The 12,373-nt window shown below is 38.4% G+C and overlaps 1 protein-coding gene across 1 annotated transcript in view; it reads right to left on the bottom strand.

The window, feature by feature from the left end:
* DNAH6 (dynein axonemal heavy chain 6) overlaps positions 1–12,373 on the bottom strand; it is a 274,144-nt gene that overhangs the window by 30,074 nt on the left and 231,697 nt on the right. Inside the window, exons 65-67 of the mRNA XM_081255033.1 lie at positions 6,555–6,715; positions 3,275–3,363; positions 2,359–2,505 (exon numbers count right to left, since the gene is read on the bottom strand). Coding sequence (XP_081111159.1) covers positions 2,359–2,505; positions 3,275–3,363; positions 6,555–6,715 — 397 coding nt within the window. The remainder of the gene's footprint in view (positions 1–2,358; positions 2,506–3,274; positions 3,364–6,554; positions 6,716–12,373) is intronic.

Raw genomic sequence — 12,373 nt, 5'->3', positions numbered from 1 at the left:
GTTGTTGTGTGTGGGCTTTCTCTAGTTGCCGTGAGTCCTGGCTACTCTTCTTTGCATTGCGTGGGCTTCTCATTTTGGTGGCTTCTCTTGTTGTGGAGCACGGGCTCTAGGTGCGCAGGCTTCAGTAGTTGTGGCACGTGGGCTCAGTAGTTGTGGCTCATGCGCTCTAGAGCGCAGGCTCAGTAGTTGTGGCGCACAGGCTTAGTTACTCCGCAGCATGTGGGATCTTCCTGGACCAGGGCTCGAAACCGTGTCCCCTGCATTGGCAGGCGGATTCTTAATCACTGTGCCACCAAGGAAGTCCCTTTAAATTTATTTTAAAATTTTTATACAATTTTTAAAGGTTACACCCCATTTACAGTTGTTACAAAATATTGGCTATATTCCCTGTGTTGTACAATACATCCTTGAGCCTGTCTTACACCCAATAATTTGTACCTCCCCCTCCGCCACCCCAGATAGCCTCCCCACCCTGTAACCACTACTTTGTTCTCTGTATCTGTGAATCTGCTTCTTTTTGTTATATTCACTATTTTGTTGTATTTTTAATTTTTATTTATTTTTTGAATTAAATATTTATTTATTTATTTATTTGGTTGCACTGGGTCTTAGTTGCAGCAGGCAGGCTCCTTAGTTGCGGCATGTGGGTTCCTTAGTTGTGGCATGTGAACTCTTACTTGCGGCATGCATGTGGGATCTAGTTCCCTGACCAGGGGTTGAACCCCAGCCCCCTGCATTGGGAGCATGGAGCCTTAACCACTGAGCCACCAGGGAACTCTCTGTTGTATTTTTTTAAAATAACTTTTTAAAAAAGATTTATTATTTATTTATTTATTTTTGGCTGCGTTGGGCCTTAGTTGCAGCACGCGGGCTTCTCTATAGTTGTGGCGTGCGGGTTTTCTCTCTCTAGTTGTGGCACTCAGGCTCCAGGGCCCGTGGGCTCTGTAGTTGTGGTGAGCCGGGTCCAGAGTGCGTGGGCTGTGTAGTTTGTGGCACGCAAGCTCTCTAGTTGAGGTGTGTGAGCTCAGTAGTTGTGGCATGCAGGCTTAGTTGCCCCCGTGGCATGTGGGATCTTAGCTCCCCGACCAGGGATCGAACTGGCGTCCCCTGCATTGCAAGGCAGATTCTTTACCACTGGACCACCAGGGAAGTCCCTGTTGTATTTTTTAGATTCCACATATAAAGTGATATCGTATAGTGTTTGTCTTTCCTTTCTCTGCCTGACTTATTTCACTTAGCGTAATACCCTCCAAGTCCATCCATGTTGCTGCAAATGGCAAAATTTTATTCTTTTTTATGGCTTATTAGTATTCCATTGTATATATATATACCACATTTTTTTATCCATTCATCTGTTGAGGGACACTTAGGTTGGTCTATATCTTGGCAACTGTACCATGTTTCCTCCTCTCTATCTCAAAATTTCCCTAAATCTTAAACCATCCCTCATCTCAGCTGCTTTTGTTAGTAGAACAAAGGCCTCCCACTGGGAGCCCCAATCCCAGCCTCTCTGATCTCCTCTAGGACCTTGTTTACTTATTTATCCCATATTTTGCATCTTTAATCTTTGTTTCCTCTATACCGATTCTTCATCTGCAGACCACACACATTTGAAAACCAGACAGCCTGTCTAATCAAGACCCCATACAGAGATATGGAGCTAGAGTCAGAATTCCAGTACAAGGGCCACAGGATGGGTACCAGATCAGGGCAGTGAGATCTGAACAGAGGGGTGAAAGGAGTGCCCAGTACGAGGCCACAGGATGGACACCAGATCAGGAGAGTGAGGTCTGAACAGAGGGGGGAAAGGAGTGCCCAGTTGAAGGCCACTTTTTAGGGGACTTGGAGTTCTAATCACAGGGAGGAAGCTGTTAAGGGTCTACGCCCACTCCAATAGGAGCAGGTGAGAGTGAAATTATTGTAAGAAAAATGAAGACTTGCCGACTGACATGATATATATGTGTAAAGGAGGAAGAACAAAAATAATCCTGAAACTCTGAGTGTAGGTGATTGAGAGAATGGGACCACCGATTTCAGGAGTAAAGTCTGGAAGGGAAGCAGATTTTGCGAGTGAAGCACAGCTGTGGAGATCAATTTCGTGTTCTTGAATTTGACCTCCTGCATTCATCCAGGAGATGGCGCTCCTTAGGTCAGAGCAGAGCTGGGAGGCAAAGCTGTGAGATACTGAGGCAAGGGGTGTACAGAGATCAGGGACTGAGTTAAAACAGCTTGGATTCAGACAGAACAGGCCTTCAGCATTTCACAATGCCATTTGTAAGCTTTTATTTCATTCTTTTTATTGATTTATTTTTAACCTAATACACTTCTTGTCTGTATTAAAATACAACTTGAGTGTACCTGAATAATTGCATGGAAGAAACAAACGCCGAATATTATTTGTCTCCATTTTCTTCCAAGTATATTTTCTTCAAAAAATGAAGGTGTCATTTCGGTAAATGCTCGTCTGACATTTGCCCGTATACCTTTTGGAGGCTCACTGGTTACCTGTAGAGACATCCGCGGCAGAGAGGGTGGTTGTACAGATACGCATTATTTCCGAATAACACAAATAGGCTGAAGCCAGTGAGGGGATGTAAATAACCAATGCCTGGGAGGCATTCCTGCCCTGTTTGCGCCTGCTCTGTATCTTGCTCGGCCTCAGTCTCTGGAGAATAGGGGGTCCTCAGACCTATAGTGTGTGAACCACCTCAACAAGAACCTCAGACACTTCCATTTGGTGTCCATTTCTCTAACTATGGACCAGAAAGGGTGCTCAGACTTTCTGCACTGGATTTTCTGGTCATCTCAACATATGGCATCACCCCACACTTTGCCTTGATGGCACAGGGCAGACAGGGAAGAGGCATCCCTGGTTCCTGGGTGATCATTCATATGCAGAGGCTTCCCATATATTGGAAACTTCGAGCCTTGCAATCCAGCAACCATACTCCCTGTGGGCCTTCCTGTTTCCCAAATGCTGACACATTCTCTTAACTCTGGGAGGGGTTCTGTACTCATTCATCTGCATCCTTGACGTTTTCTTATAGAGGGGAAGAGTGGAGGTGTTGAAAGACCAGCCGCACTAGGGCACATAAGGATGGGCAATGGCCTGGGAAATTCTTTCCCTGCTCACTCTCCGGTGAAGGGACACCGACTCCCACTTCCCCACCTGGGCCACCGGAACTCTGACACAACCTGGCACAAGCCTGGGCTTCCTGGACCCTCTTGGTGAACACCCTGAGGCTAATCATGTTACGGGCCAACCATACGTTACCTTGACAGAATTTTGAAGAACTGTAACAGGAAATGTCTTACTAGGCATTGAACTTAAAAAAAGTCGAAATGTGTCCTTGATAACAATATCTGTTTAAAACAAAGACAAAATGACAAAAAAGGAAAATGCATACCTCTTAGTAACACTTTTCTGTAAGAAATAATTATTATAGCATAGCAAAAAAAATATACTGTAAGTTCTGTTTAAAGACTAGGTTTTCTATTTTAAGTATTTTATGTTGTAAAATCTTCTAAAATGGAGGTGAGGGGACTCTTTACCGAAGCTCTTCACACAAATCAGTTTGGCAGTCTAGATGCTGGCACATATGAGTAAAGAAATTACTCAATTATTTTCTCAATTATTCAGTTTAATTTCACATTAATTTTCAATACGTGATAGAGATGCTAAGGGCCTTTACTCTGAAATTGGGAAAATTTTCAATTGAAAGAGAGGACAGTTACTACATTTACGTTCAGGAAGAGGTTTTAGTTTTTGTTTGTTTTTATTTATTTTTTATTTTTTTAGCCATTCAATTTAAGGAAAATTGCACGAACATGGCCAGAAAGCCCTCTGGAGAAAAAAGAAATTTGTTCCTTCTGCAGAGATGTTGCAAAGGGAGCTCAGGGAGCAGGGAAACGGAGAGACCTCACATACAGCATCAAGAAGTTAAGTCAATATATGCTTCCCTTCTGAGCTGTGGACAGAGAACCTAAGAAAGAACAAGCTCCATTCCAGGTTCAAAAGGCCAAAGCAGATCTGGGAAAATCATTGATCGCATCACCGGAAGACACAGGCATCATCAAAGGAGGCCTTTCTTGGCATTGGTCTCTAAGTACAAGTGACGGTGTTTCTCCGACACACTCGGCTTGCTCCCTCCGAGGGAGGACCCGGGGGCACTAGCTGTTCCTTCTACCTGAATACTCTTCCTTTAGACTCTCTTACTTTCTTCAAGTGTTGGTAAAATGCCACCTTCTCAAAGAGGTCTATCTAGATCACGCCATTTAAAACTGCTATCCACCCTTCCTCTTCACCCCCATTCCATCCCAACCTTTCTGTTTCTCCTTACTTTCCTTTTAATTTTTTCCAAAGCACAGACCACATTCTATCATAGCTTATAAATTACTTAATTTTTATGTAGTTTGTTTATTGTCTCTCTCCCCTCACTAGCATGTAAGCTCAATGAGGGCAGATGACTATGGTTATTTTGTTCACCAACATACCCTAAGCATCTAGAACAATGCATGGTATGCGGTAGGTGCTCGAATATTTATTAAATGAATGACTGCAGATTAAAGCTGAATTTATGCTTCTTGGTTTGGTAATGTAAATTCATGAGCTATATTAAATAGCTAAAATTAAAAGTTAATTCTAGTACAATTCTAGAACAGCACTAAAGTTGCTTGTATGGTAAAAACTATTAGGCATAAGTCAAACATCATCAAAGTCTTAGGGCTAATGATTTCATTAACCAAAAGAACCAAAGAGTGAAAAAGGCCAGGTTTAGAGAAGCATTTTTTTTAAAGTACCTTTTCTCTTATAATTGCAAAAGCATCAAGAATCTTAACTTTCATAGACATCATAGAAGTTTAGGGCTGGAATGGAATTAGAAATCATCTTAGTTGTGGGACCTCTAGCAATGACGCTATGCAGTCATTTTATTGCGGGGGAAACTGAGGTCCAGAGAAGAGGAGTGATATGTACAGTCAGGAAGTGGTGGGGGTGAAACTCTAATCAGGTCTTAGAATTTCAAGCCCAGAGTTTTTTTCTCTTCCTCTCTCTCTTTTTTCTTTCATTCACTTTCTCTTTTCAGTTTATTACCTGAATGTATTTTTTTTTTTCTGGTTCAAGTTAAACATTATAACTCAAATGGTTAAGTAAATAAACAATTGTAACGAGGGCCAGGAGAGGAGTTTTCTATCCACTTAAACACTTAAAATCCATCAACACCTTTGCTGGCTTCCATAGCCCATCCAACCTCCTTGGAGGTCTGGCACTCTTGTCCAGGTCATTGTGAAGCTGAACTACAGGTCCATACTTGGAAGGCTCACATAGTACCACTGCAGCAAACTGCTTTCTAGATGCCTTCCCAGAATTTTTTTTCCTAATCATAATCCTAATCAGGATTAGTAACAGTGGTAAAGACCTTCTTGTCATTTTTCTTTAATTATTTAAATAGAAATAAGCCACAGGCCCAGCAGGAAGCAAGCCATCTCTTATTTGCATTGCAAAGAGTGGAGGAGTGGAGATTCTGGATGGCAGATGCTAATGACTGTCTATCCTTGAAGGAAGCAGCCTGCAGAAGGCAGGGTAGGGGGTACCTAGGGAATGAGGGGCCGTCTAGGGGAAGGCTGCTAAGCCCTGGTTGTGGCTTGGTAACCAGGGCAGGCTGGCCTCACCGTAAAGGAGCATCTCTTCACCTTAGTAGGTAGCAATGAGGAAAGTCACATGCAAGATCATGTGAATATCTCTCACCTTCCTAGAAAGCTCTCTGTGGTCAGGGCAAAAAGGAGGGCCCCAGAGAAAGGGCCCTGGATATCTCAGGCTGTGTATTCTCCTTCATGGCTTCCAGGGAGAGGGGTAAAGTGGGGTGCACACAGCTTATTACCAATAATACAGTTCTTAAGGTTTCAACACTACTAACACTACACTAGTAGTGTTTTTACACTACTATATAAAAATGAGTAGATTCTAAGTCCACTTCTTCTTTCTTTGCAGTCCATTATATTTTCTTCAGTGGGAAAGAAGGTGGTGATATTATAGTTAGTGGTGGCAACCATGACTCATGCTGGGCACCCCCATGAGTGTGTGTGTGTGTGTGTGTGGGGGTGACTATGAGACACATGTGAAGGTTGATTGTCATGTGGGTTACAGAGGATAAAAAGTGGTAAAACACTACTCTGAGAATTGGTTCTAATTTGAACTTTGTTCCGGAACTTCTCTCATTCTGTAGTGAAAGATTTAATTTCCTTTTTTTGTCCTAAGTCCAGTTTCTATTTCTTTTCATCATGCCTAGATATAATTTATTTTGAATTCAAATGGCCTCCCATAGAAGGCAACATGAAACAGAAATGATCCAGGGGATCATACCTTCAGCTTGGAGTCTGAACATCTTTATTTGAATCTGGGTTGTGTAACTTAACTACACCCCTCTAGATCTCAAATTTCTCCTTTTTAATATGGGTAAAACAATGCCAACAATAAATAATTATTATAAGGACTGGATTCAACAAGAAAGGCCACGTGAAAAAGGTATTATACAAATGCTATGTGCTCCACATACTTGAATCTGTGAAGGTTTTAATTAGTTCCTCCATTGCCAACATCCAAGAAGCAGCAAGATGGCAGTTTTGCAAAAATACCCAGTTTCCTGATTTCATTGCATCTTTGATCATTCTTTCAGCAATCGGTCCTTGTCCTTGCCCCAGTGAAATGGACTGCACCCTGAATTGAACAACAACAACAATGAAATGCTGTTTTATATTATTTTTAAGCAATGCAAGTATTAAGAAATGTAAATATGGTAGGCTCTTGCCTAGCATATGCACGCATTTCAAATCCTCATTCTGATAGATGTGCAAATCTTTTTTCTTATTTTCTTGTTTTTAAAAATATTTTTTACTATAACACACAGAAGTGCAAAAAACAAATTTATGGTTCTTTGAATTATCTCAAATAAACATCTGTGGTTGAAAAGAGAACTTTGCCAACACTCCAGGGACATCTCTCCTATGCCCCTTTCTACTCCAATCATTTTCCCTTCCTCCATCCTAAAGGTATCCATGGTCCTGACTTCCAACGCTATAGGTCAGTTTTTAAAAACCTTTTGAAAAATTGAAGTCTAACATATTTACAAAAGTACACAAATCATTAGCGTACGGCTTAATGAGTTCTCCCAAAGGGAATGTACGCATGTAGCACCATATAGGGCAACCCCCCCAAAAAAAAAACCAACATTACTAGCACCCTCCCAATCAGTATCCTTCCTTATTCTCAAAGGCAACAACTATTTTGAATTCTAACACCATAGATTAGTTTTGCTTGTTTCTGAATTTATATAAATGGAATCAAATAACATATATATTTATATTTGGTCTATTACGATCAACAATATTTCTTTAGATTAATTCATATTATTGTGTGTCATTGTAGTTCATTTTCTTTGCTGAATAATATTCCTCTGTGTGCTTATATCCCAATTCATTCATCCATTCTGCTCTTGATGGACAGTTGGGTTATTTCTGGTTCTTGGCTGTTGCAAACCATGCTGCCATAAACATTCCATAGATGTCTCTTGATATACATGTACTCTGTTTTTTAATTTTATTTATTTATTTATTTATTTTTTATTTTATTTTTTTATTTTTTGCAGTACGCAGGCCTGTCACTGTTGTGGCCTCTCCCGTTGTGGAGCACAGGCTCCGGATGCACAGGCTCAGCGGCCATGGCTCACGGGCCTAGCCGCTCCGCGACATGTGGGATCTTCCCTGACCAGGGCACGAACCCGCATCCCCTGCATTGGTAGGCGGACTCTCAACCACTGCGCCACCAGGGAAGCCCATACTCTGTTTCTTTATAAAAAATTATTTTAATTAATTTATTTTTAGCTGTGTTGGGTCTAAGTTGCTGTGCGTGGCTTTCCCTAGTTGCATCAAGTGGGGGTTACTCTTTGTTGCGGTGTGCGGGCTTCTCATTGCGGTGGCTTCTTTTGTTGCAGAGCACGGGCTCTAGGTGCATGGGCTTCAGTAGCTGTGGTGCATGGGCCCAGTAGTTGTGCCTTGCAGATTCTAGAGCGCAGGCTCAGAAGTCGTGGCACATGGGCTTAGTTGCTCCGTGGCATGTGGGATCTTCCTGGACCAGGGATCAATCCTGTGTCCCCTGCATTAGCAGGTGGATTCTTAACCACTGCGCCACCAGGGAAGTCCATACATGTGTACTCCATTTCGTTGTGTATATTCCTAGGAATGGAACTGCTGTTTGACAGAGTATGTGTATGTTTAACTTTTTTATAATATCAAACTGTTTTTCAAAGTGATGCCACCATTCCACACACCTACCAGCAATAGATGAGTACTTGCTTTTTCCACATCCTTGCTGACACCTGGTGGATATATAATTGTAACTCACTGAGGTTTTAAATTGTTTCCCCTTTTCATAGGTTTATTTATTCGCCATTTGGCTATTCCCTCTTATATCCCTCCCCTCTTTTTTTTCTACTGGTTCACTTGTATTTTTCTTATTGATTTCTGAGAGTCCTTTACATTGGATATAAACACTTTATTATTATTTATTTATTTATTTTTACTGTCTCCATAGTTTTGCCTTTTCCAGAATGTCATATACTTGGAATCATACAGTATATAGCCTTTTCAGATTGGCTTCTTTCACTTAGTAATGTGCATTTAACATTCAGCCGTGTCTTTTCATGGCTTGATAGTTTATTTCTTTTGAGTACTGAATAGTATTCCATTGTATAGATATATCACAGTTTATTTATCCATTCATGTACTAAAGGACATCTATGTTGCCTCCCAGTTTTGGCAATTATGAATAAAGCTGCTATAAACATCCATGTGTAATGTAGGTTCTTGTGTGAACATAAGTTTTCAACTCTTTTGGGTAAGTACCAGATTGCTGGATCATATGATAAGAGTATGTTTAGTTTTGTAAGAAAACACCAAACTGTCTTCCAAAGTGGCTGTACAACCTTGAATTCTTACCAGTAATGAATGGGAGTTCCTGTTGCTAGTATGCATTAATACAACTTATTTCATGTCCAGTAACCTTGCTAAATCCATTAAATAATTTTAAGATACCATTTATTAGAGTAGAAGAATGTCTTATTTCTGTTTTTCTCTTTTTAAGAAATGATTTCCAGATTCTTAGTTTACTGGGACTTCCCCCTCCCATGAATGCATGTTGAATTTTAACAAATGCTCTTTCTATGTCTATTTAAATAATAGTTTTCTTCTTTTTTTAAAGGACTTTTCTCCTTTATTCTTTTAATGTGATGAATTAAATTAGTTTTCAGTATTTTAACCATCCTTACATTACTGAAATAAACCCAGCATTGTGGGAAGGTTTTTTGTAATGAATTCAATTAACTATTATTGGACTATTTAGATATTCTAATTATTCTCAGTTTCTTTTAAAGTTGTGTTTTTGGAAGAATTTTTCCATTTCATTAAAATTTTCAAATTCATTGGAAAAATTTAAAAAAATAACATGCTCTTATGACCATTTTAATGTCTACTGGTCTGTAGTGATATTCTCTTATTCATTCATGATACAATTTTTTTGGATCTCTTTCTCTCTCTCTCTCTGTCTGTCTCTCTCAGTAGTTTCAGCAGAGATTTATATTTTATTAAACTTTTCAAAAAAAAACTTCTGTTCTTTTAGATCTTGTCCATTGAATGTATATTTTCTATGTCACTAATTTCTGCTCTAAGCTTATTATTTTTTCCTTCTGTTAGAGTTTAATAATTAAGTTTTAGATTGCCTAATTATTCTTAGTGGGAATTTTAGCCTGACATTTCTGAAACAGAAGTTATTAAACATGCATAAATTTACTGCTAGGTGCCTTATTTCTAAACCTTAATGGTTTTTGATATGTTACACTGTTTTTGTCATTTACTTCCACTTATTGGACAATTGCCATTATGATTTCCCTTGAACAGATTGTTCAGAAGGACATTATTTTGTTTTCCAAATATTAAAAAAATTAAGATTGATTTCTAAGATTTACTGTGGGCAAAGAATGTTTGTCATCTTTTTGAAATACGTGTCTTTTTTAGAACATGGTTAATTCTTATAAATGTTCCTTATGTACTTAAGATCTTGCTTTTGCTCTGTTTGTTGAGTGTAAAGAGCAAGGTTGTTAATTTCATTGTTGAAATATTTTATATCCTTACCAATTTTGCAAATTTTATGTGCTTCACAGTAGTTATTATTATAGATGTGTTAAAAATTTCCACATTAATGTTCTCCTTGTATCAATTTCTCCAGCTGTTGTTTTATATATTTCAAACTTTGTTAGTTGTGTAAAATTGGTGTTTTTCTTTGTGTTTTTTTCTTATATATCATATAGTTCCCCTCTTTATCTCTAATATGTATATATCTTTCCTCAAACTCTATTTCGTGATATGCATTGGAACTGTTAACAGCTTTCTTTTGGTTAGTATTTGCATAGTATATCTTTTGCATCTCTTTATTTTCTATCTTCCTGTGCTGTTTTTGTGTTGCATTTACATTTTCTAAGTAGTATAGAATTGAATGTTGTTTTGAAAATCCAGTTTGATTTTCTTTATCTTTTCACAGGTGAGATATTTACTTTTATTTACGTATGGATTGGCCAAAAAGTTCTTTCGGGTTTCCCATGGTATGAAAATCAGAACGAACTTTTTGGCCAACTGAATATTTGGATTAATTTCTACTCTTTGGTTTGACTTTTTGGTTTACTATGTTTTATCTTTGAATTTTGTTCTTCTTCTCTCCTATCTAATGTTGGATTAAAATTTGCATTGTATATTCTTTTGTCCCTCTGCTGGCTTGGAAGCTGTACATTATATATTATTTCAGTATTTTCCCTTAAAATTTCAACATATTCATTCAACTACAAATTTTCCTATAGCCATATAGAGCTATTCTGTACTTCTTTTTTCCTCCTGAATACATCAGGAACTTAGCACACATTAACTACTATTAACACCCCTCTCCATTCTCTGATTGCTGTCTTGAATTGTTTTACCTTTATTAATTCCTATGAAATATTTAAGACATACAAAAGTTATAAGGTTAATATTTACAATAAGTATCCACGTACCCGCAACCCAGCTTAAGAAGTAAAACATTATCTACATGATCTGAATCTGCAGCGTGCCCCTCCCTGTTCACTTCTTTCATTACCCAAACTTCACCTCCCAACGTCACTGCTATCCTGGTTTTAGTATAACTTCCCTATTTTTCTTTATACTGTTATTGAAAAAATATGACTTCCTAAACAATGTATAATATATATGTTTAAAAAATTTATACATTATATCAAACTTCTCCAATATTCTGTATTGCAACTTAAATTTTTTGCTCAGTATTAGTTTGTGTGACCCATCCATATTGATATACATAGTCAGAGTTTATTCATTTTCATGGCTATAGTGTATTGTATTTAATTTTATGGATAAACCACAATTTATATAATCTTTTTTCTAGGTGGACAATTTGGTTGCTTCCAGTGCTTTTTTTTTTTTTTTTTGGTATTATAAACGTTTCTCCAAATGTTCTTGAACATGACTTCTTGTAGGCATGTGACTGATTTTGTTGGAACATGCAAATTCAGTAGTGAATTGTTGGGAAATGGGGAATGCTATCTTCAACTTTAATATACTGCTAATAATTCTTCAAAGTAATTTTAACCAATTTTTTACTCCCTCTTGCAATATGAATGTTTCTACAGCTCCCTATCTTTGCCAACATTTTGCTAATTTGATGAGTATGAAATGACATCTTCTAATGGTTTGAATTTGTTGTTTCCTAATTACTAGTAAGGTTGGACATCTTTTCATATGCTTATCAGGATTTAGATTTCCTTTCTGAGAATTTCCCTTTCACGTGTTTTGTCTTTATTCCTATCAAACTGTTTTCTTTTTCTTATTAATTAACAGCAGCTCTTAAAAGTTCTGTATACTAATTCTTTGGTAGGACTTCAGAAGCGAAGGCAAATGTGTAGGACCATTTGATGGTCAATTTTATGTGTCAACTTAACTGGGTCACATGGTGCCCAGATATTAGGTTAAACATTATTCTGAATGAGTCTGGGGGCGGGTGCTTATGGGTGAGATTAATATTTGAATCAGTAAACTGAGTAAAGAAGATTGCCCTCCCTAATGTGGATGGGCCCCATCCAATCAATTGAAGACCTGAATAGAACAAAAAGGCTGAGTAAGAGGGAAATCCTCTTGCCTGACTGTTTGAGCTGGGTCATTGCTTTTTTTCTGGCCTTTGGATTCAGATAAAAACACTGGCTTTTCTTGGGTCTTGAGCTTACTAGCTTTCAGACTGGGACTTGTACCATTATTACTCCTGGCTTTCAAGCCTTTGGACTTG

This window comes from Mesoplodon bidens (assembly GCF_964165515.1).
Source record: "Mesoplodon bidens genome assembly, chromosome: 14".
In the NCBI taxonomy this organism is placed as follows: Eukaryota; Metazoa; Chordata; class Mammalia; order Artiodactyla; family Ziphiidae; genus Mesoplodon; species Mesoplodon bidens.
Note: the sequence above shows the minus strand (reverse complement) of the source record. Positions and strands in the feature narration are given on the sequence as shown.